The 25,630-nt window shown below is 32.3% G+C and overlaps 1 protein-coding gene across 1 annotated transcript; it reads right to left on the reverse strand.

The window, feature by feature from the left end:
- Nucleotides 1-1,997: 1,997 nt before the first annotated feature.
- On the reverse strand, nt 1,998-16,469 carry LOC127708482 (sodium-dependent multivitamin transporter-like). Its single transcript, XM_052213359.1, has 15 exons — nt 15,819-16,469; nt 14,568-14,633; nt 14,030-14,081; nt 11,971-12,038; nt 11,227-11,381; nt 8,649-8,789; nt 7,857-7,986; nt 7,210-7,298; nt 6,656-6,771; nt 5,977-6,044; nt 5,346-5,432; nt 4,013-4,248; nt 3,329-3,429; nt 2,834-2,952; nt 1,998-2,346 (listed from the first exon to the last, which is right to left on the reverse strand). The coding sequence occupies exons 1-15, from the start codon at nt 16,185-16,187 to the stop codon at nt 2,164-2,166; spliced, it is 1,980 nt and encodes a 659-aa protein (XP_052069319.1). The 5' UTR covers nt 16,188-16,469; the 3' UTR covers nt 1,998-2,163.
- Nucleotides 16,470-25,630: the final 9,161 nt, after the last annotated feature.

Consider the following 25,630-nt stretch of genomic DNA (forward strand, 5'->3'; position numbering starts at 1 on the left):
CTTTAAAGGTGATTTGTGATTGGGCAGTTTCTGGTGAAACATAAACACCATCCAATATCTGACTGAATAACAATCGGTCATTTTATACAAAAGAAAGAAACTGTCCAATTACAAGTTACAGTCACTGCATACGAGAAAATATCGACGAATTAGTGTACGGGAAGACAATAATACATTAACAGTACATTTATGAAGATATTGATAATCTAAAGGATTTTTCTTTTACAAGAAAATTCACGTACACTTGTTTTATAGTAAAACTGAGTTATTCAGGTACATGTTTTACATCTCCTCCCCTTTTTTATATTGATTTTGTATTTACATTGTGTCATAGATCAATTTTATTCGTTCAGTGTATGTTTACTTGTTTTTGTTACTATGTCTTTTGATTGAGTTAAGCCATTTCAATTGATATTTTATAGTGTGTCTTTCTATGTTGTGATGTTACACTATTGTTTCAGGTTAAGGTGAAGGTTGGCGCCTGTTAAAACATTTAAATCCGCTGCCGATTTGTTTGGACCTGTCCTAAGTCAGGAACCTGTTGTTCAGTGGTAGTCGTTTGTTGATGTGGTTCATAAGTGTTTCTCGTTTCTCGTTTTTTATATAGATTAGACCTTTTGAATAGTTTTACACTAGTCATTTTTGGGGCCCTTTATAGCTTGATGTTCGGTGTGAGCCAAGGCTCCGTGTTGAAGACCGTACTTTAACCTATAATGGTTTACTTTTACAAATTGTGACTTGGGTGGAGAGTTGTCTCATTGGCACTCATACCACATCTTCTTATATCTATCTATGTGAAACATATTCAACTTTTTTTTTAAATTTGAAGTTTCATATGACTTTAATCTATCCCAGTTGATGCACTCACTCGTGCCTGTCTCTATACGATGACAATAATATAGAAAAAGATCTTATCAGAAATGAAGAATGATTTCAGTGCTTACAATTTTCAAAAGGAATATGTTAACGTTATACTAAACATAAGTCTTCTTCCTTTGACGTCAACTTGTAAAGTTATAGGGACTATTAGGGATGTATAAAAGTTAAAAGATAAATAGAAGAAAAATTATCAACATTGATTCAGAAATCAAAAAGGTTCTCTCTCTTCGACATGCAATTGTTATTTTCATTAAAAACAATATTCATTAGCAACCCCTTTCTCTCATGCTCTCCTTAATTTGAAGATCTGTTTGAAAACGTGTGTTGTCACGGATTTTTTTAAAATTTCGTATCTTGGTTAAAGTATGGACCGAAAAGTCGCAAGTTTGCATTCATGTTTCCTGTTTCCACAAATTTCGTTAATTTCATACCAAAGCATGTAGTTTCGAAGTTTCAATAAACAAATGAGCAACACGAATCCCACCAAATACCGGAGGTGATCTCAAGTGCTCACAAATGGTAAGCAGATCCGACTCCACATGTGGCAACAGCGAGTTGCTCATGTAATTACAAAGTCGGTGATTAGTCTAAATTCGGGGATCACGGTCATATTCAAGGAAAAGAGGACAGAATTATGTTTATGACAATTGGAATATATCGGTCGTCATCTGTGAAACAGATTTACACAACGGTCAACCAACTCGTGATGGCTTCCGTTAAATCAAAGGGACGACTTCAACTTCACCGCTTGGAACTCTTGGTTTAAAAATTTCCTTGTAAGCAGCAATCCTCTATCAAGGAAATCACGATAGGAAATGCAAGCTCTGGAATATCGCATCAACTGGGAGATATATAAGTAAACAGTTCCATAATGAAATTGCAACTTTCTCTGACTTCAGGAACAACATTATTCCATCCGCTTTTTGGTTAAATTTGAAAAAAATCGCAACCGCAACATTTGACAACGGTGCAAAATGACAATTCCAAGTTGACGTTAAGCAAACAAAAATCATTCAATAAAAAACTGACTCGCCTTGGCTTTATCATACTTTTCTCATTTTCTTCGAATTCCAAGATATTCATTGAATTATTGAAGGCGTTGAAGCTCAAGTTTACCATACAAACAAACAACTATTTATTAACATTTGCCCTATATGTACAAGTAAAATAAAAAAGGATGGATGTATATTTGAGAAATGAATGTTAATTCTAATGAAGTTGCTTTTATCTACAAAAAATGTCTGATAAGAATACTGTTCTGGTGGATTGTCTCTTTCACTATCATTAAGATTTCATATTGTCATTCTCCAAGTTAAATGTTACATTCTCTTTGTCTTTGTCATCAGGATTTTGAACCATAATTTCCATTTCAGTCTCAATACCATTGACCAGTTGGTCTGTATTTCCTAGGCTGGGATTCTTGTCCTTTAAAGGCATTTCAGATTGTGTTGGTTTAATGTCATATTTCTGAAATAATGAAAATATTATGTCAACAAAAAAACATGCATAAAATTGGTCAATGATTTGCTTGCTGCGTGTTTATATATTGATTTTAGAATACATATGTTAAAAATGTTTATGATTATAAAAAATTAATATCAATCAGCAAAACAATACATATCTATCATTCGCATCTTGTGTCACTAAAAATTTTAAATTGTGAAAACGACTTGCACAATTCTTGTTTCCTGATTTAGAAATATGAATATAACTTTAAAGTCTAAATTATCAGATAACTGTCCCGACCATGAGGGGAGAAAGAAAGAATGGTACATATATACAAGTACCGATATGACCTCGCCACGTTTAGATCTTACCATCCCATAATAAAAGTGAAACACATAACTGTGTATTGAAAGAGGAAAATGTATTTATCCTAAAAATATAAATACAGGCAAATGTTTTCCCTGTACACTTATTTAACAGTAAATAATATATATAAAAAAATATTTACCCCTTTATGATTGACTCCAAATCTGAGAGGTTTGAGTATTTTTTCTGGTAGATACGGAAAGACAACGTCAAATATTGGACATATCAATCTAGCATCTATTGTCTTTGGATCTTTTTTACCTGCAAGAAAGAGTAATTCTTAAAATTATCGAAGACATAATTACACAAACGCACATCAAATTCACAGGTAGCTGATATATTCAAGCATTGCTTTTTAGTATTTTCTTTCAATTTTAAATCAAATTAATGTGCAATTTATTCCATAAATCATACAGCTATATTATCATTTGCTGAGATCAGTTGAAGAGGTTTGCCTTAGCAGAGCAGACAAATTACTGTCAAGAACTCATAAACAAACTCATCATAGATACCAGGATTAAAATTGTGTATGCCAGACGCCCGTTTCGTCTATCAACATTTGCACACTTTACACATTGCATTTGGCTTGCATTTATCACTCATAATTTTGTTACACTTATCAAATATAAAATATTACCTGTTATCAATGTTACAATCATCCCAACAAACACAACAATCAACACAGCTGTAAAGCTGTACCATACGTAAGACAGTGTGTACAACTTATCAACTGGGTTCCTGTGGTAATAGAAAATAATATTAGAATGCATGAAAAGTATGTACAATTCAAATGCAGCATGAATCCAGTAATCACTCTTCGCAAGGAAACATAATCACTCTTAGCTAGGAAACAGACTCCTCGGTTTGTAGACTGGACATATGTTGAATCGTCTTCGCTAGATCCCTGGAGATGATAAGATCGTAACGCTTGGCTAGCGAAGATGATTTGAATACCTTTGATGAAACTCTTAAAAGTTTTATTAACGATGCTAACTTTTGTGTTATTACAAAAATGATCAATTATGCTTAACAATTCAGTTACACAATTGTATATTTAATACCGAGATTTGTAACTACAAATATTACAAGCAGTTTGCATTGATAGAATATTGTTTGCATCTGGAGGTTTAAAAAGCAACAATTAATCATTAAAAAACTGTGAAATATAAGAAATGGTTTGTCATAATTGCATTTTCTATAACTACAGGTTTAAAATGGAATATACATTAAGTTCTGTGTACTTGAGGTGTTTATAAAGTCAATACTCTTAAGCATTGATATTCGTCGTCAGACCTTGTTAACACTTCATGTGTTTACTTACGAGTCCTTTACAGGTGGAACAGGAGTTAGATCTGCTATAGAAGTAGTTGTGGAATTATACAACATTGAATAATTGGCATATTCTACATATGTGTTTGTTCCATTTGTAAATACTGTGAAGTTTGGACATCCTGCTAACGAGATCGGAGCTCTTCCTAAGTCTGGTTTAGTTACATAAGCTCCTATTCCTATCCAGAACATCATAATCAAACTGCTGGCAAGACCACTATAGGCTCCCTTTAAGGTAAATATATGTGTATCAATGTATGAATGCGATTTAGCTAATACATTTTGTAATGGTTTTACTTTACAATTTGTAAACTTAAATAATCGTTATGGAATATTCGTTTCACAGATGACAACGGATATGTTCCAATTGTAACTACAATTCCGTCCCTTTTCCCCCGAATGTGACCAACCGCTTTAGACTTATCACCGGGTTTGTTCTAACATGAGCAACACGACGGGTGCAACATGTGGAGCAGGATCTGCTTACCCTTCCGGGGCACCTGAGATCACCCCCAGTTTTGGGTGTGGTTTGTGTTGCTCAGTCTTTGGTTTTCTATGTTGTGTTTTGTGTACTGTTGTTTGTCTGTTGGTCTTTTTCTTTTTTTTAGCCATGGCATTGTCAGTTTATTTTCGACTTATGAGTTTGAATGTCCCTTTATTATCCTCCGCCTCTCTTATATAAATGTCAATGTTGATGGTAGATTCAAATTTTAAGCGACAGAATTTATTGCAATTCGTGTATTTTCACACATCATACATCATTAATGAAAAAAGTTGAAATAATTTAGGAATCTGATCATTTATTGTAGGATTTCAGCCATAATATTGCGTTTTGATTCGTTGTTGTGACCCTTCCTAAAAACAAATTCATAAGATAAAGTTGTTGATTTCTTTGCTTATATAAAACGTAAACAAATACTTTAGTATGTTGGATAACGTTTAAAAGGGAAACTGTCAGCACGATTGGCGTTCAATAGCCACGGTGCTCATCATTATTCTAACCTGCTTATTACTATTTCAAAGTCTGGTATTTAGTAGTTATAGATATACATGTATTATAGTTGACTTTTGTATGGATCAGGCTAGTCAGATTTGCATTGGTGATCCGTTTCGTAAACCACCGAAAAACACACCTACATTTAATTCTACCTTCCTCAATTAATATAAAATAACGTAATGTGGTATAATGTCAATGATACAATATGCAATTTTCCAAAGGACATCAAAGGCCGAGGATTTAAACTACGGTTTACTATTACATGTGTCTGTATTTTTATTTAAATTGAATGAAGATTACACAGATCATTTACAGACGAAATACCAACCCATTTATTTGCCCACGGGAATATCATACCAAGGGTGAAGAGACCAAGCATGGGAGCTCCAAACATGCCGAATACAGCAAGAGCTGCCTGAAATTTAAAAACAAAATGCAATTCAGACATATTCAATGAATAAATTTTTTTTTTTTTATAAATAAATATATTGCTGTAATTACATGTATTCTAATTTAAAATCCGATTCATCAGTGGATATAACAGTAGTTGGTATCAATGTCTAATACAGAAGTGAAAAAAAAAACAACAGATGACTCGCGTGTTTCAGGATGTTCTTATCTTACGCTAGTTTTTCTTCGTTTACTGATGTTTATTCGTTCACATAGAAATTTTCTAATTGACACGTGTTTCTTATCCTCTCTTATTTTTTAGGTGTTTTTTTTGTTTAATTAGTTTTTTTGCGGGAGAGGGGTTGTTTTTGTTTTGTTTTTTTGTTTGTTTACGTCAATTTTTTTGAGTTTAATTCAATTAGTGTTGACAGCAAATTTACTTCTCGCCAACAAATGCATCATATCATTTGATTGAATTCATGTGGTAATTTAAGCACAAGTTTTATTTTTAGAATACCTTAACATATTTATCAAATAAGTTCAAATAAAGTCAGAATAAAATTAGTTACCTGCAGAATTCCGCCCAGTAAAGATGCCACGTATGTAAGACTTAAACAAATAATTCCAAACATAATTGCTAAAAAGGAGAAAAACATGAAATTACAGTGTACATATCAAGTGTGCCCACGAGTGAAATAATATCGTTAATTTCAAAAATATTGGTTCATACCGAAAATAAGAAGACACTAGTTATTGGAATATATATTCTACATCCGGCGCTGATTATTGGAATATAATTATATTCTATACCCGACGACGCTGATATCTAACTGTTCAAAGTCATTATCTGGTCAATGGACGGTAATGGTCTGTATATCGCCCGTGCCTTGGCGAAATATTATGAAGCTTAGCGATAACTTTAACAACTAAGATAGTATTTGAAAACCCGACTCAATCACCTTTTTAAGATCAGAAAATGAAGCCAAGTTACCGGTATGCGGTTGGTTTTGTCACTTCTTTGGCAGATATTTTTTGACTGTGTCTACAAGTTATATGGATTTACATGCCAATAAAACCCGCCGTGAAATAGCATGCATATATGTAAATGCTGCATAAATTGTAATAGCAGATTTTCTTTTAATTTTGAAGAAAGGTTGATTCATTACATTTGTCATATTTCTGGAAATTTCAAATTTTCCAAATAGGTAATGTAACTCATTTTTGTTCATATATCTAAATCAAATTTACCAAAGACTTTGGTGAGTGCTGCTGCTCTTTGGTCAGTAATGTTTGGAGCTATATATGGTTTAACGATGTCTTGTAACAAAACAGCTGACAATGAGTTTAATCCAGAAGACAATGTGCTGAAATTAGATTAAAAAAAACCAGTTGCTTCTCCTATTGTAATAAAAACATTGCTTTGGAAAGACACATTTAATTCTGGAAGTATGATTTTGTTTCTGGAATCAATAGAAATGTATTACAATTGACTTGTCTCATTTTGTGGCGCGAAAAATATAACCATTGGAACAGAATTGAAGTCAAATAATACTTTATAAACGAGCAAGACCTTTTCAGTTTGTGTATCAATGTTTATTTTAATATTAAAATTGAAAGTCGGATGGAAAGAAAAAGTGAACTAAATTAATGAATGACATACAATCAGATTTTTATCTAAGAAAAAATATTTATTAATGTAATGATCTAAATTTAGCCCTATTTTTCGACAAAAATTACTACAGAAATGAAAAAGTGTTGTATGTTCTCAAGAAATTTATTCTAAATCTTTGTATTTAATCTACCTTAAACTTCCACTGAAAATGGAGGCAACAAACAATCCAGGGACGCCAGGAACATGCCCCATAATATCCATCACAAACAGAGGGTAAAGCTGAAAAAAAAAACTTTCTTATTTATATTGTAATACTTTGATTGTTTATACCAAAGTAAAGATTAAATTAGACTGATATAAACAATATAAATCGAATACGATGCCAGGAGTTAACCTTAATTAACAGACCGATGAAATTTCAGTACATATACTTGTAGAGTCGGTATTGTGTTTCTCAAGTTCTTTACTGATATATATTCATTTACAAATGTTTAAAAAGATTTCAACGTTCCAATCATTTATATTCATTCTTACAATGTTCTTATAGTTTGAATGCAATTAATGTCCAAATACTGTCAAATTTTAGTTGTTTGAATATCACTGGCGTATGAGCTGGGAGGCAAGGATGATAATTGCCCCACCCCCTTTTTTTTGCGAAATATAAAATATGGACATAAAAAAACGAAAAATGAAAAGGTAAACGATTAACTTCTAGAAAATTAGCTGTAGAAAGCTTCTTTTTTGTCACTTTCAGAAGTTTGCACATATAAAGCTTTTGTTCGAGGCTTAAAACAGACAGCAAATCATCATTATCAAAATATCGGGACAAACACCTACCTGATCTGATGCCATAATGAGGCCATATGTCACTGGGTCACAGTGTCTGTAAAATGCATACAGAACAATGCCAACCAAACAACACAAATATAGAATAATACACAGGCCTGGAAAATTTAACCATAGTGCTCTGAAATTTACAATAAAAACATGGAAATTGCATTGACAAATCATTTAGTAGAATATATGACATATGAGTATTTTTACATAATTGCAATACATATGAAGTCTTTGTTAAAGAAAATGATACAAAATTTTTCAATTTCCAAAATTAGCTCTCTGTGGTCCAACTTTTATATTCCATGCAATCGTTTTTTTATTTCTATATATAACATGTATAATAATGTCTTTTATAATATAGTTATCAAAATAAAGGTTTTTATACATAATGTATCCCTCCTTATGCCATATATATGAATAAAATGAGATGTGGGGAAACGTCGAATAAACATGTCTTTTCATCAGAGTGCTTTTTTGTCTTAAAGATACATTGGGTTAAAAGTTCTACATCCTCAGATGATTTTTCAGAAATCTAAACCGCATAGTATACAAAATAATTTAATTATTTCAAATTGGCGAATGTGAATTCCACAGAATCAGAGTATTTTGATAACTTAAGAAATTGATTGATTTATTAATACGCGTGTTTAACACTGCGTCAGCGCATTTTGGCATTTTGGTTATATCACGGCGATAATCTACCTTTTATCCAATATGTGTTTGTACCTCTATCGTCTTTAAATCGCGTACTTTTAATTACATATTCTAGTTCAAGACCCTTTCCGTACTTACATTTTAGCATCTCGTAAGGATTTACATGTAAGAGCCCTTTGGACTTGTGCTTGGTTAGTACCATAGACTGATACCCATAGAAATGATCCACCAATGACTAAAGCCCAGGCACTATGACGGACGGATGGATCTACTCTAAAACTAAAATAAATGTTTAAAATTAGTTCATGTGTTTTATAACGCAAAAAATGAGTTATGTGGATTAACCAATAAACTTGTTTTCTTTGTTTAGTTTTAATCACTGGGTGGGCAATGTCACTGCAGGTGACCGTTCCTATTCCGATTATATCACTATCCAATAGCCAGCACTTCTATACTGAAGAGAGGCGAAAGATACCAAAGGGATATTCAAACTCATGTCGAAAATAAACTGACAACGCCATGAAAAAAAGGACCGAGTGACAAACAACAGAATACAAAACACAACATAGAAAACTAAAGACTGAGCAACACGAACCCCAATGATCCACCAAATGACTAAAGCCCAGGCACTATGACGGACGGATGGATCTACTCTAAAACTAAAATAAATGTATAAAATTAGTTCATGTGTTTTATAACGCAAAAAATGAGTTATGTGGATTAACCAATAAACTTGTTTTCTTTGTTTAGTTTTAATCACTGGGTGGGCAATGTCACTGCAGGTGACCGTTCCTTCTCCGATTATATCACTATCCAATAGCCAGCACTTCTTTACTGAAGAGAGGCGAAAGATACCAAAGGGATATTCAAACTCATGTCGAAAATAAACTGACAACGCCATGAAAAAAAGGACCGAGTGACAAACAACAGTATACAAAACACAACATAGAAAACTAAAGACTGAGCAACACGAACCCCTCCAAAACCGGGAGTGATCTCAGGTGCTCTGGTATGGTAAGCAGATCCTGCTCCACGTGAGGCACTTACTGACATGCAATATCATTCATGTGACCACTTACTGTCAATAAAATGTAAAATCTGTTCGAAACAATAAGGAGTTTCGCTAGACATTAATGGCTGACAAGGTTCGCCGATCTTTTGCTCATCTTTTTGAAACTTTTGGTTTTTAATGCTCTTCAACTTCGTAATAACTATTTTGATTCTAATGCTACTCATGTGTCTAATGTAGACGAAAATGCAAGTCTGCCGTCCTACAGTTATAAGCCTGTTATCTTTGTTGTGTTTTATAACCATTGATCACTATGGAGAATTGGTTACAGTTAATTATATCCGGTAGTAAAATCCCCCCCCCCCCCCCCCCCCCCCCCCCCCCCGACTATTTTTCTGAGGTAAGTAAGTCCATGATCATAATTTTATTAGAAAATATAGTCCCAGGAAAAAAGTTCTTAAAATATGTCATGCACTTATTTTCAAATAAGAATTATTCATGATTTTCATGTTCTTGCATAAAATAGAACATTTACTGGTATACATAGGATGCAAAGTCCGGGACCTACAGGAAGCAGGAGCCTGAAAACACTGTTACCTGTTTAAAAAGTTTACCTAGTAATAAAAGTCGATGTTATAAAAGTTCAAACCTATAGTAATAATAAAATATTCTATAATTTACATCTGAATGGTACGGAAGCCGGTTAGTGTCTGGGTGGAGTTTTATTTTTAAGTCGTTATAACGACTTAGCTAACTTGTTATAACGACTTAGCTTATCTAACTCGTTATAACAACTTAGCTTACTTGTTTTAATGACTTAGCTAACTCGTTATAACAAGTTAGCTAAGTCGTTTAAACGAGTTAGCTAAGTCGTTTTAACGAGTTAGCTAAATTGTTTAAACGAGTTAGCTAAGTTGTTTAAACGAGTTAGCTAAGTCATTAAAACAAGTTAGCTAAGTTGTTATAACGAGTTAGATAAGCTAAGTCGGTATAACAAGTTAGCTTAGTCGTTATAACGACTTAAAAATAAAACTCCACCCTGACACTAACCGGCTTCCGTAGAATGGTGTTCTTTCAGAACAAGGAAGATAATGTTACTAGCAAAATTGAGGACATAAGATATTTCCAACTATAAAAATAAATCTATGATCTTTTATATATGACATCGGACTAAAATACAAATAAATTATGTAACCATGGACACATTACTAGCAATTCATGTCCGCCCAGACATATTCTCTTATATAAAAAATGAAGTGCAAGATGAGATGATTAATGTTATCATCTGCTGGAGATCTAAATTCAATTGTTATTTCCTGTTATTATATTCTGGTATAGTCGAATATCCCTGCATAGAAAGTACACTTTTAAACAATAAGTATTCCTTTTTATTTTCAGATCTTAAGAGTGTTTAATCTTACATAAAAGAGACATATCTTCATTTTTTAAAGAAATACATCTTTGTCACAAATTAAGGCAGTTTACTATTTGAATATCTTTTATGTTTGATGCGACTTATCTATTGCTGAAAGTTTTCACTTACTACCAATTATATTGCAGATCAGACTTTGTACGTACATTTAAAGATGTATAGAGAAGGTCGCACTTCGATTAGAAATTAAAAAAAAATGATTATACCATGTAATACTAGTACACATAAATTAACATATAATTATAAATTCTCGACAAGTCTATTAAGAAACTTACTCTGCAAACCATACTCTCTCATTTTCAGCTGCTATTTCCCATGCTTTAGCAAATCCTCCAACTTCTATAGAGCCTTGGATCAGTGTAGCTAAAACACCAGTAATCATCATCACAACTTGAAAAGAATCCGTCCATAACACTGCTTTCATTCCGCCCTTCAAATACATAAGAAGTTTAAATTTCAGCATACGACTGTTCTCTATAGAGCTTATGCCGAGTGTTGTGACCTTTAATAAATTTGGGAGGTATTTCTTGGAAATTTCTATCTTTGGATCAAACAAAGTCAAAATAAAAAAAAATCACCAGAGACCGCGACATAAAATATGTTCAAAACCTCGTATTTTATCCTCTGAAAACAATTTTAAGACGCCCTAGCTTCTGTCGAATTATGATTGAGACTGGTATTACTTAGTTTTCACTCACACTTTTAGGATCGAGTGCATAAAGTTTACCCATATTAAATGTGAGGTGGAGAAAGATTTTAACAATATCGTCACTTGGTGCTTAAAAAAATTGCAAAATACTTACTCTTTAAAAAATTTTTTAATCAATTCGTTGTTTTAATTGGTTAAGATTTTAGTATATGCTTCAATTGGAACGACGTATTGGTTTATTTCAAATTATTTTACTTTAGGTCAGCGGTATTATACCTTGTTTTGTTGGGTCACTGTAAACTTTTTCTTTCCTACTGTAGACCGTTTATTTTTTAATACTAGGTTATTTATTTGTAAAACATTTTCTTACCAGTGCAGTATAAATCATGCAGACGATACCAACTGAAGCAACAGCACCCCACAAAGATAAACCAGTTACTGCAAAAAAATATGTGGAATTAACTTTGAATAATTACATTAAATGTTTGTTTCAAAAGAATTCGTACTTTTGATTGGCTCACAATAATTATTATAGATAGGCATTCCAAAATTTGATTTATTTCCCAATAAAATTCAGAAAAAGACAATTTGATGGACATTGCTTATTAATTCAGTCAGTGGACCATGATCTAGTGGGCAGGGCCTGGAAATGGTCGACAAACTGAGATGTAAACAATACAGACAGTAATGTAACTTTATAGCAAATATCGTTGTTTATTGTAAGTAGTTTCTATAAATATAACTTAAGCAGAAAAACTTATTAATAACATTGAAAATTGCTAATTAATTCGAAGTCACTTGACCATGTCCTAGGGGACAGGACCTCAAAATAGTCGTAAACTGATATGTACTGATAGTAATGTAACTTTATACAAAATATCATTGATCTATCACAAGAAGTTCTTATCATACTGACTTCAGCAGAAAAACTTAGCGTTGAAAATTGGTAATTAATTCAAAGTCACTGGACCATGACCTAGGGGGCAGGGCCTCGAAATAGTCGTCAAACTGATAGAAATGCAACTTCATACAAAATGTCATTGAGCTATCACAAGAAGAAAACTTAACATTGAAAATTGTTAATTAATTCAAAGTCACTGGACCATGTCCTAGGGGACAGGGCCTCAAAATAGTTGTCAAACTGATATGTACTGATAGTAGTCATACAAAATATCATTGATCTATCACAAGTAGATCTAAGCAGAAAACTTAACATTGAAAATTGCTAATTAATTCCAAGTCACTGGACCATGTCCTAGGTGGCAGGGCCTCAAAATAGTCGTCAAACTGATATGTACTGATAGTAATGCAACTTTATATTAAATATCAATGATCTATCACAAGTAGTTCCTATCAAAATAACTTAAGCAGAAATCTAAACAATTGTTGAAACCACCGCCGCGGCGCCGGAAAAGCAATCCCTGTGTCTCGCTTCCCGCGACTTTCGTCGCACGAGAGACAAAAACTGATTTGCTACAATTCTGGCAATAATTTTTCAATCATCAAATAAATATTTCATTAATTGATTCTCACAAATTGAGTATCTGTCGTGTTTTTCTTTTTTAATGTAAATAATGGTCATGTCTAGCTCATGAAAGCTACGAATTTATTCTTTCAATGCATATCATGTACATCAATAAATAATAACCGTTTTTGCTCTCGTATATTCTAGTTCTCATAACCCAATTCAGTAAAAAAAAAGGTAGAAATCCCGTGTTCAAAGTCTGAAACACTCGTGTAGTTGCGCATTTATCCAACTACGTAAATGCACTAGTAACTTTTCGTGTTATCTGCAAATGAGTTTTGTTTAAATTGAAATCATATCCTTTCTTGAACCCCCATCAGAAAAATATGTTATTAGTTTTCCAATTACTTGCCTTAACCAGATGGTCTTCAGGTCATTCACCCAACGAAACGGATGAAACACGTTAAAACAACAAAAAGGGTATGTTGTTTGCAGCCTCTATTGCAATAACCGCATGTTGCTACTGTCCCTCAAAAAGTAGTTTGGACAGGCTTGGTCAAGTCAATATTTCATTTAGAAAAAGCTTAATAATTTATCTTTTGATTCAGCAGTACTGCAATAAAATGGTAGATTTTATTGGAACAGACTATTTAAGGGTTCGATTCCTGTCAGCGACTATCCGCTTGAGTTTAGGTGTGCTGTGTTGTGGAAAATTACCTCCAATATCTATTTGCTCATGTACAATCTTTCTTCTGAATCTTAATTTTGCGATTTTTTTTACTTTGAAGTTACATAGTCGTATACTGTTGACTAAAGAAACGGTTAGAACACTCGCATTGTACATTTATCCATTTAGCAATTCCAAGAATCACATGGAAATGCTAGATCTATATGGGAATATTGCTTTTTCAAAGAAAAACAAATTTATGACAGAGTGAATATATTTACGATCACCAAAACATACCCGCATTTAATGCTAAAGATGGTCCATACAAAACAATTGACATATAGATCATCTACAAAAAAGTATAAGAAAAGAATACATCATGTACATGAAATAAATGTGAACTATGCTTATTTTTTGCATAAAAAATGTTTTGTCTACGATTGTACGTTGTAAATGAAATTAAGTTGATTTTTTTTTTAAGATAGTGTAAACGAGAGAAACGAATTGATGAAACACCACAAATCATCACTGCCTTTAAACCGGTTTCGTATCTTTACAGTTCCTACATAATCTGTAGACAGACCAATGCCTTACAGAAAGATAAAAAACGAAGAAAAAAAAACCCATTTAACATGCTTCTAAATTTGGTGCGTCCGAAGCGCTTTTCGGGATTTCTCAACCAAAAACATTTTGTAGAAACGTGTATGACATGAATTGTATGGGACAGTCTATAACTATTAGTACTAATATCTCAATGTGAGAAAATGGTAATATCGCATACTAGTATATGGAAAGGGAATTTTTAAATAGCTGATATTTAAATTCATATACCTACCATTTGCAATGAGAATATACACATGCCTGCTGTTCTGACACCTTTGCTGAACCGATGTTCCAAATACTACAAGAAAATTACATAATTTGTTCACTAAGTGAATAAACGGGTTGTTTAAAATAATCTTGTATTCAGTAAAAGAAGGTGAACAGATAACGAAAAAGGTTATGAACTGTACACATAGATGTAGCAATTTTTTTATAGGATGAAGAGTTCGAGGACATTATAACATGTTATAGTTCGTGCGTTTCGGTGACCTACAAATAACAAAGTCAATCTGCGATTTACATCTACTAATTATGTCATTTGAGACCATGATCTGCGGGATACCTATTAAAAACAGTTTCTTATATCGACTTCAAGAATTTAGTGTCTTGTTTATGTATATGTATTTTTTTTTTGGGCTTATAATTGATAGTTATGGTCTCTCTCTCTCTCTTTATATTAACGCCTTTTATTTTTTTTCAATGCTACATGTTTATATTGTTTTCTGTCTATCATTTGTTATTTACATGTTTTTTATTTAGTAACAATCCTATTGTTTGGATTTTAAACTAATAAAATTATTATTCTTATTCTATATTAATATTAAATTATTTGTAAATTATTTTGTATACGTTTGTATATGTCATGTATGATGTACACTTGGATTACGTAATGTCATATCTATTGTATGTGCTTCATCATGTTAATCTAATAAAATATTTGATATCTATGTTCTTTGACAAGGTAAACTTGGTTGTCACTATCAAGGTTTTTCATCAAAAACTTGGTCAGAGAAAAAACTGCACTGTGATTTGATAATCCCCTCCAAGTCCATCCAAGTTTCAAGAAAAACAGGATGATATTCTCTATTCCATCCAAGTCCATCAAAGTTTTTGATCATAATTTTCTTTTATATACGGTTGTCACTATAAATAAATCTATCAAAAACTTTTGACCACGATCAAGAAAACTTTGATAGTGACAAAGGGCCTTTAAGTGTGTGTGTGGAATTGGATAAATCTTTGATTTGATAGAAGCCTCATCGGAAACTGAGTGCTCCAAGTACATAAAAAATAAAAAATAAAAAGGCTGGCGACAGTAAAGTTCGTTTTTCATAACAAACATTATTTGAGATATAGCTTTTTCTAATATTTGTAAAAAGAAACTACTTATCGATAATTATTTAAATGACTATAGTATTACATCTTTAGATTTGTGAAAAATGAGCGGGAAATCATGGCGTGTGTAACGGTATAGGATACTAACCTCATATACACTGGTGACCCCGAGGTTATAGAAGACGGGAAGATAGATGTGTGCTGCCATGAACATAACAAAGAAATAAGAGATTCCAATGTACCAGTACATCGTAGTAAAATTATACATTTCTGCTGGAGTACCGAGCAGTGTTATAGCCGACATGAAACTTGCCAAAAGTGACATTGACACAGGTATAAAATGCATTTTTCCTCCTGCAAGAAGCACCTCTTTTGTACTATGTTTGCTTCTCCCTCTGTATCCGAAGAATAATCCGATGAGTAAAGAAACAACCAAAGTTCCAATGAAAAATACATAATCCAGAATATGAAATGTGTTTTTCCTGCCTGTGACAAAACTGTAAGATTTATCCTCCATTGTTGAACAATACGTTTTAAAGCAAAGTTCTAAATGCACTCTGCGTAATCAGAGCGCAAAACAACCTCTGCTAGATTTACTTGAAAACAACACTGAAGTGTTATAAACTCAACAAATGTGTGTGTTAAATGATAAACAGTTTAAATGTGTACTTCCTCGCACTTCTAAAGATAGTATAGTCGATATAATGAATCTACCGACAAGAGTTTATTATACTACATAAATTATAGTACAAACATCCAGGTGGTCAGCCCTGATTTTGTAAAGGTCTAAGTTATTTGTCGCTAGAATATGCGGGACCTCGAGGGCTCATGTGGGAAAAGCATACGTTCGGAATATAAAGTGTTGCAAATATTCACGCACATTACATAAATGTTTTAACGGTAAAAGACTAACTTTGTTTCAAATCGAGTCAGGATATTCCCAAATTGTAACAAATTATATAAATAATTTACATACCTGGTAGTGTCTTAATTAATATAGAAACAGCACATTAACATGACACTCGAGTTAAATTTTCTTTCAAACATTTGATACATTTTCTTGGTGGGTGGGGGAGTCGAGAAATAAATTTTGGAATGCGCATATAAAGTTAATTTCTAAATTTGGTAGCTTTCAATTTTTGCTTAAGGTTAATAAGATAAAAGATCAGATATTTATATTACAATTAAAGGGGCCAGTGATAAGCAAGAAATCTATTAAAGTGATTTATGCAATTAATCGACAGATGATTTTGAAAATCATATATAAATGTATAATCACCTTATTTTATTATCTAAGCCACAGCCAGGGCTAGAGCCATTCATATATGTGTAAAAACGTCTTAATAAAGGCAGATTATATATATATATATATATACATGTCTGTGTATTAATTTATATACATCCCGAATTATCAAACGAACGTACCGAAAGAGTCGGATTCGAAAATTTCAGGTGACCGAAGTATTTTGTACCCAATTCATCCTAAAGACCATTTTCAATAAGTCCATATTGTACTTTGCTGCAATATGAGTGGTTGAGGCAGGGAGGGGACACAAACGCAGGAATGGTTAAGTTCGCCTTAACTTTTTGTTCGCTATATATTGTATGCAATTGTCAAAGATAAATGTTTGGTTTTAATGTGTACATTAAAATCGATCTTAATTTATTTGTTGTATTCCTAGAAAACTGATGTAGAAACCCAAAATACCGTGAAAATAATTGCACTCCCAAATGAATGTTAACACGAGATAGTGTAGCTCACTAAAAGATATGATAAATATTATTCCAGAGACATTATCAATTATATCTTATACTGTTTATTTTACATCTATACAAATATTGAAAATAGTTACATTATATGTCTTATAGAAACTCATAGTAGCCCTGAAGACAATTTAGATTTTCCAGATTTTAAAGCTATCCATTTAGTACGACCGATTTGGGGGCATCTCAGTATATGTAAAATCATGTTTAAAGAGAGGAATTAAATTCCTGAAACATCAAACAAATGATTACATTTGGTTGCAGTTATGCAGGAGTTTTTTTTTTTGCCTTAAAAAAGATATATTTATCTACTATATGTACAATCCCCCTTCAGATTTTCCTTTTACTAAGTCTCTTGATCTAGATTATTTTGATATTCTTGACAAAGAAATATCCCTTTTTTCAGAACAAGGCCAGATTATCCTTAGGGGAGATTTAAATGCAAGAACTGAAATAGGCTTCGATTTTATAAAAGAAGATAATGGGGCCCATCGTCCCCCTTTTGATGGATATAGTCCTGACAGTAAGATTATATATATAGTCAACGTCAAAGTATGGACAAAATAGCTACATCAAGTGGCAGACAAGTAAATTATTTATGTATCCAACTTGGGCTACGCATTTTAATGGCCGTATTTTTAGAGATTCACTGGGTCAGTGTACGTCATATCAGTATGGTGGTAATAGTGTAGTAGATTACTTTATTGTTTCTGAGCAATTGTTAGAATATATATCTTTTTTCAAGGTACATAAATTTGATGATCTAATGTCTGATCATTGTAAAATATCATTGATGATAAACGTTAATTTGTATTTTACATGTTGTTAATCCAAAGTTGAATGATCTACCTAATAAATATAAATAGGACGAGAGCTCTGAAACTAAACTTAAACTAGCATTGGAATCTATTACAGTCAAAACACTAGTCATAGAATTTGAAAACTCAATCATCTAATAACTTTTCTATAGAGAAAAATAAAATTGAAATATTGTAAACAATTGCGATAAAATTATTTATGATCTGCTGATCAATGCCTTAAAAGGAAAGGGGGAACCCTAGGATAAAAAATACTGCATACCAAAAGGCTAAATCAAGTAACTCCTCTTTTAAGTGGTATATGATACGTCATTGATAAACTTAAAAAGACATCTTGACAATAGACGTAATCTCTTTCTTAAATATGACAGTGACCCAAATGTTAGATCTTTATATTTTAGTACACTTAAGCAATATAGGAAACTTATAAAACTTAAGTCTCGCCAATACCGCCAGGAGATTATAAATAGACTTGACACTTTATACAATACAATTCCAAAAGAATACTGGAAACTGCTTGATCAGCTTAAATCAAAAAGATAAATTTAAAACTGATGATGAAAGTAATGTATCTGATGATTATTTCAGGAAATTGAACAAAGAGGCATACTCAAATTCAGGAATGGATATACTATTAGAAAATTTAGTAATTTTCTTTTTTTAATAAATTAGATTTTATCATTTCTGAGAATGAAATACATAAAGCAATAAAAGAGCTGAAGAATAATAAAGCAGCAGGCTTTGATGTAATAATAAATGAGATGCTTTAATGTGGCCAGTCAGTTTTGGTGAAACCACTTAATAAACTATTTAATACTATCATCAGGGGAGTATCCAACACAGTGGAGTCAAGGGTATATTTATCCTATTCATAAAAATGGAGATTAAGATGATCCATCTAATTATAGAGGTATTGTTATTAATAGTTGTGTTGGAAAATTTTTCACAAAAGTCCTCAATTTACGGTTACATAATTATCTTTTAAAAAACGATATTATACCTCACGAACAAATAGGATTTACAAAGAAAAAAACGTACTGTGGACCACATGTTTGTCCTAAGATCCTTATTGAAAAACATACAAAAAGGGAGTAAACCTTTGTATACATGTTTTATTGATTTTAAAAAAGCTTTTGATTCAGTTTGGCTTTAGGGACTTTTCTATAACTGATACAAATTGATGTATGTGATAAATTTTATCATATATTGAAAATCATGTATGACAATACTAAACTATGTGTCAAATCAGGTCATAATTTGACTGATTTTTTTCAATCTGATGTTGGGGTAAGACAGGGAGTTATTTAAGCCCAAATTTATTCAAAATATTTATTAACGAAATAAAGAATGATGTTGATATCTCTAGTGATCCAACATTATTAAATGAGAATCCACTGAGTTGTTTCCTGTATGCTGATGATATGGTATTGTTATCTTCAAGTGAAAAAGGACTGCACACCACTCTTAATAGGCTATCATCTTATTGCTTGCAGTGGAACCTGAAAATAAACTTTGTAAAAACTAAATGTGTGATATTTAACACATCTGGTCGCTTATTAGGTTCAAAATTTACTATCAATAATATAACATTAGCAAATGTTAAACATTATAGATATTTTGGAGTTGTATTTTCAGCATCTTGTGCATTTACAGAGGCCAAGTCTGAACTTTACATGTGAAAAGGGGTTAAAGGCCTTTTTTTAAACTAAGAAAATCATTTAATGACTCACTTCCAAAAATTTCAACCTTCATTCATATATTTGACCACACAATTCAGCCAATTATACTTTACGGATCAGAAATATGGGGTGATGGCAGTCCCTCGAAACTAACGGATTCTTCTTCTTTTTATAAACTATTGTAAAAGTTGTAAATATATACTTGGTGTGAACAGAAAAAGCACAAACAATGCTGTCATGGCAGAAGTCGGACATTTACCCATACAATTGTCTATTTTAATTAGTATCCTTAAATATTGGATAACTTTAGAAAAATCTGAAGACATTTTATTAAAAGAAGCACTAGCACTTTCTAAAAGCCTACATGAAAAAGGTCATACTCCATGGTATAGTTATATTATTAAAGTTTTGGAGCTTCTGGGTCTCACTCCCAACAGTTTACTACATAAGAGTAAATATTGTGTTAAAAATATAGTCAAAGAAAAAATTAAAGGAATGTGTATAAAAGAATGGAAGATTAACATTTTTAATGATGTAAGAAGTAATAATAACCAAAAAGATAAACTTTTAATTTTAAACCCTACTTAAACCTGTTAAACTTTAAACAAAGACAGGCATTGACAAAACTCAGAAGTGGGGACCATCAGCTTGCAATTGAAACAGGGAGACACAAAAACATCCCAGCTTCTGAGCGTAAACTAGGTAAGTGGAAGCTGAGATCCACTTTCTTCTCACATGTAAAAAATCAGAAACTTATAGAAATACATTTATAAAAGAACTTTGTAGTCACTTATCCTAATTTAAAGAAATGTAATACCGAAAATATGTTTATATGGCTGATGGGTTGTGAGAATCTAGAAGTTCTAAAACGCTTATGTAATTTGATGATCAGTCTCTGGGCTGAAAGGGATGTTATATTAAAAAATGTAAAATGATGTCAGTTTACTGACCCAGTGAATCATTCCTAGGCCAAATTTGAAAGGAACATCTTTAATATTGTGGTATCAAATATATGGCACTATATCCATAGACATTTAGATATATGTTATGTTATATAGATATATATATATACATAATTTTATCTGGGTTTTTGTTTGTGTTTATTTTCTATTCTGTATTTTGTTACTATACATCATTAAGAATTAATAATAATCATTGTAATAAATTGTTTGTAATTATACTGCCCTTCTAGGGCGTCTCTGATTAACAATACAATTAGTGTATTGTATTGTATTGTATAAGTTATAGCATATATTATTATGATTGTTCCTTGCATTTAGATGTTTTTGTTTTCGTTTATTTGTATCAAGGATGTATATAGTCTTATAGTGATTTTTACATTTCCTTATATTGTAAGACCGCGAAAAATAAGAGTTGACATGCTAATTTGAACTAGTAAGTGGTTTTTGTAAGTGAACAATTAAGGACAAATATTCGGTGATATGCCGTTCATATCGAAGAGAAGTATTGCGTATTATATATACAACCGTAACAAAAAAATATAAACTCAACAGAATACTTAATACACTTATACATATTGCGCATATCTCATCAATTCGGACAATTATCGAATCAAATACAAGAATGAATATTTTAGAAATTTCCCCCGGATGAACAGCATGTATAGTGGATGTAATAAATCGAGGATTGTACACTATTATATGAACGACGTATTTTCATGTATTAGATGCGTGTACTAGTTCAATGACCTAAAATGTTTTAAATGAATGAATTATGCTTCAACATAAAATTGGTATAGATTACACCAATGTTTAGTTTATGATTATAACCTGTAGTTATTCGTATGTATCGTATTCATGAACACTTATTATTTTCGTCATATTGTAGCTTTAATGATGTGTTAAAAGGTTGCTGAATATATATTGTGACAGATGTTTGACATACATTTTGGACATAGAGAACGTTACAATTACATCTACATCGGCAACAACGCCTGGCCTGCCTTTACATCGGCAGTACTGCCATACAGTGACCATCATAGGCATTGTCAACGGCTAGTTTCCCCCAACACGTAAAGACCCAGAATCAGCTCTCACAGAAGTAGTTCTTGTGTTGAGAGTCTGCAGAGAAACAACTGGAACCATATACCTCATATAACAACTAAATGGATAGCACCATCTTAATTTTCTTATTACAATATATCTACTAAAAGTTAGAACAATAAGATTTGTGTCCTATTTACACTAAACAAATCCTTGGTAAGAACAATAACTAAACAAATCCTTGGTAAGAACAAGCACTAAACAAATCCTTGGTAAGAACAATCACTAAACAAATCCTTGGTAAGAACAAGCACTAAACAAATCCTTGGTAAGAACAAGCACTAAACGTAGATTAAATAACAAAGAAACTTTGGTTAATATCGGCGTGCCTTGTGCAGATTGTATTAGCAAAGAAACTTTCGGACAAACGTTTCAAGAGCTGGTTACTACTGGCAGAGCTATATGCTTGTGCAATTGGTTTGATTGATTGATTGATTGATTGATTGTTGGTTGTTTAACGGTCAGTGTTTGAAAATCTTGTTTAAAATCCAAGACCAAAATATATCTGGTTTGAACTTCACTAAATGTTAAGTAGATATAAGAAGATGTGGTATGAGTGCCAATGAGACAACTCTCCATCCAAGTCAAAATGTCTATAATTTACTGCATGTTTATATATAGAATGTTTTATTAGAACGGCTCTTAAATTAAACCTGTTGCAGTTTTTATGTTTGAAATGATAAAATATCAACTTTAATAAGTAATGAATCTGGCGAATAAGTGATAGTGGTGTCCATCCGACAATATCAACTTTCGGTAGCCGTTTTCTTATTCCTGTGTCAAATATAGCATACATATGCCAGACGATAACTTATCAAACAACAAATTTTGTAGATTCTGTCGGCATAGAGGGGGTCTAGCACAGCAACTAGAAAAAGAGGGTACGCTGGGTAGGAAAGGAAACTTTGTCTTGTAACAGGGGTCATTATATGAAAAATGTGCGGAACTCTCCGAATACAGGAAATTCCATTTTACGTATTTTCACAAATTCCGACCTATCGGTATTGTGTTTTAAAAAATCAAACAGACGCTATATTCTTATTTTTTTCCGAGAAAACTCTCCTGAGATTCGTTTGTTTGACCGTGTTAAAGCATGCGTTAATGATTTTACACAAAATTAGGTTCCGTGGAGAGATAATAGCGATCATGGCCCTCTTCAATGACAATTGATTACCACTCCGTTAATGAAATGTAACCCAATTTAAAAGCTCTCATGACTCTTCTAGTCTTTATTATAGAAGACATAGCAGAATCTCTGAATATCGGATAAATATATTAATTAAAGAACCTTCAGTGAGCAAGCTGTAAACTTCTTCGTCATTTAGTCTCTGGTGGAGAGTTGTCTCATTGTCAATCATACCCATCTTCTCACCTCTTTGTCACATCTGGGAACAGTATATCTATATATATGTTCCTGATCACATATCCCCGACACGCCCATATAACGAGAACAAGTCTAGGGTGATCTTTTTTGTTAACTTTAAGGTCGGTTCTTTTCTGTTACGAGTTTAGAAACTAATATTGTCTTACATTAATATATAACCTTGACTAAGACCAAGTGACTCCAAATGAAAAAGGGATCCTCTTATATAAGCATCTACACATCCAAGTAAGGCTACAATACCATAGGTAGTTTTGATTCAGCATCCTGAAAATTAAAAATGTGTGCACAAATTAGGTCTACTTTCATTTACTTTGATCTTAGCCTCAAGACAAACTGCCATGAAATCCATGGAGTTCTTCCTTTCATTATATGACCATATATCCATGTAAGAGTGCAATCCCATATGTGGTGTTTGATTCAGCACCCAAAAACCACTATATAAAAAATGTATTCTTCTTTCAAGTAGTTTGACCTTGATCTCTAAGATATTGACCTCAAAATCTATAGGATACTTCTTCTCATTACATGTGACCATGGTTGCAATCACATATTCAGTATTTGATTTAGCATGTGGAAATCACATTTCTGCACTAAGTTCCGTATCTTCTTTGTAACTATGACCTTGACCTTTGACATGGTGATCTTAAAATCGATAGGGATCTTCCTCTCATATGTAATTAGGCATCTGGAAACAAAAATGACTTGAGAGACTGGTGAGTCAAAAACTATATACCCTGATATTTCAGAGCATGGATATAATAATCTAAATCTGTAGAGGGTTGATTTTCCATTAAACTTTTTAAAATCTGGAAATAATTAGAATTTGTCAGTAAACATGCCTTACCATCATCTAGTGCTTTTTTTTTCAATTCCAGAAATTTTTTAAAATATTCAAGAATAAATGTGGATTGTGTCCATGCATGGACACAGATGATGCCCCCGCTTGCATATCATATAAAGATATAAAGGGAAATAACTGAAGAACGGTAAAAGTGACTCTAACTAAATTTGTACTTCATATGAGTTTTGTGGTAATAAGCATTGTGTATAAGTCTCATAACATCTGGTTGAGGTAAACAAAAGTTAAGAGAACGGAAACAAAAATTCAGCAATTTTTATGTTTATAAAGGGGCATAACTCAAGAACAGTAAAAGTGACACCACCCAATTTCAAACTTGATCTGTATTTTGTGGTAATAAGCATTGTGTATAAGTCTCATAACATTTGGTTGAGGCAAACTAAAGTTAGAGAATGGCAACAAATTAAACTGAGTTTTGTGGTAAAAAGCATTATATATACATTTCATTACATTAATTTAAGACAGAACGGGAACGAAAAATTCAGCAATCTTTTCATTTGTAAATGGGCATAACTCTAGAACAGTAATCAAAGTGCTTGTAAGCACTGAATGGTAAACATTGCTTTAATTTATCAGTAGGAAGTAATATTGAATATTGCATTGTATAAAGCACTGGTTGTAGTTGATTCAACTACCATTATGCACAAAGAAAGAGAACTCCAATTTTCAAAGAAGACTTTAAAATGTTTTTATGAAAGGTAAAAATTGCTTTAATTTATCGCTGGAAGGTAAAATTAAACATTGCATTGTATAAAGCATTGATTGTAGTTGATTCAACTATAATCATGGACAAAGAAAGATAACTCCAATTTTAAAAATACTTGATATTTAGAAAAAAAAAATGAAAAATTGCTGAATTTTTCCATTTGTTAAGGGCATAACTCTGGAACAGTAAAAGTGACGGCACCAAAATTCAAGCTTGATCTGTATATTGTGGTAATAAGCATTGTGTATAAGTTTCATAACATTTGGTTGAGGCAAACTTAAGTTAGAGAACGGAAACGAAAAATTTAGCAATTTTTCCATTTGTAAAGGGGCATAACTCTAGAACGGTAAAAGTGACGCCATCAAAATTCAAACTTGATCTGTATTTAGTAATAATAAGCATTGTGTATAAGTTTCATAACATTTGGTTGAGGCAAACTAAAGTCAGAGAACGGAAACCAACTTTAGAACGTACGTACGGACGGACGTATGTACAGATGGACAAGGGTAAAACTTAATGCCCCTCCGCTATGGCGGGGGCATAAAAAAACCCAACTGATATTTATAAATATAATAAATAACAAAGTATATATGTTGTATTGTTTATCATGATATAATTAACAATTACAGTATCACAAACAAGATGACATCAACAAATGAACACAGGGTGGGGTAGACGAGTATTCTT

Source organism: Mytilus californianus, unplaced genomic scaffold, assembly GCF_021869535.1.
Source record: "Mytilus californianus isolate M0D057914Y unplaced genomic scaffold, xbMytCali1.0.p SCAF_7, whole genome shotgun sequence".
Lineage (NCBI taxonomy): Eukaryota > Metazoa > Mollusca > Bivalvia > Mytilida > Mytilidae > Mytilus > Mytilus californianus.

What these genes read in the sequence shown, in the direction of transcription:
- LOC127708482 (XM_052213359.1), bottom strand. Translation starts at nt 16,187, where the DNA reads ATGGAGGATAAATCTTACAGTTTTGTCACAGGCAGGAAAAACACATTT. An exon ending in GGGTCACCAGTGTATATGAG is followed by an intron (nt 14,634 to 15,818) that starts GTTAGTATCCTA and finishes ATTTTCTTGTAG; the next exon opens with TATTTGGAACATCGGTTCAG. An exon ending in GATTGTAACATTGATAACAG is followed by an intron (nt 2,953 to 3,328) that starts GTAATATTTTAT and finishes TCTTTCTTGCAG; the next exon opens with GTAAAAAAGATCCAAAGACA.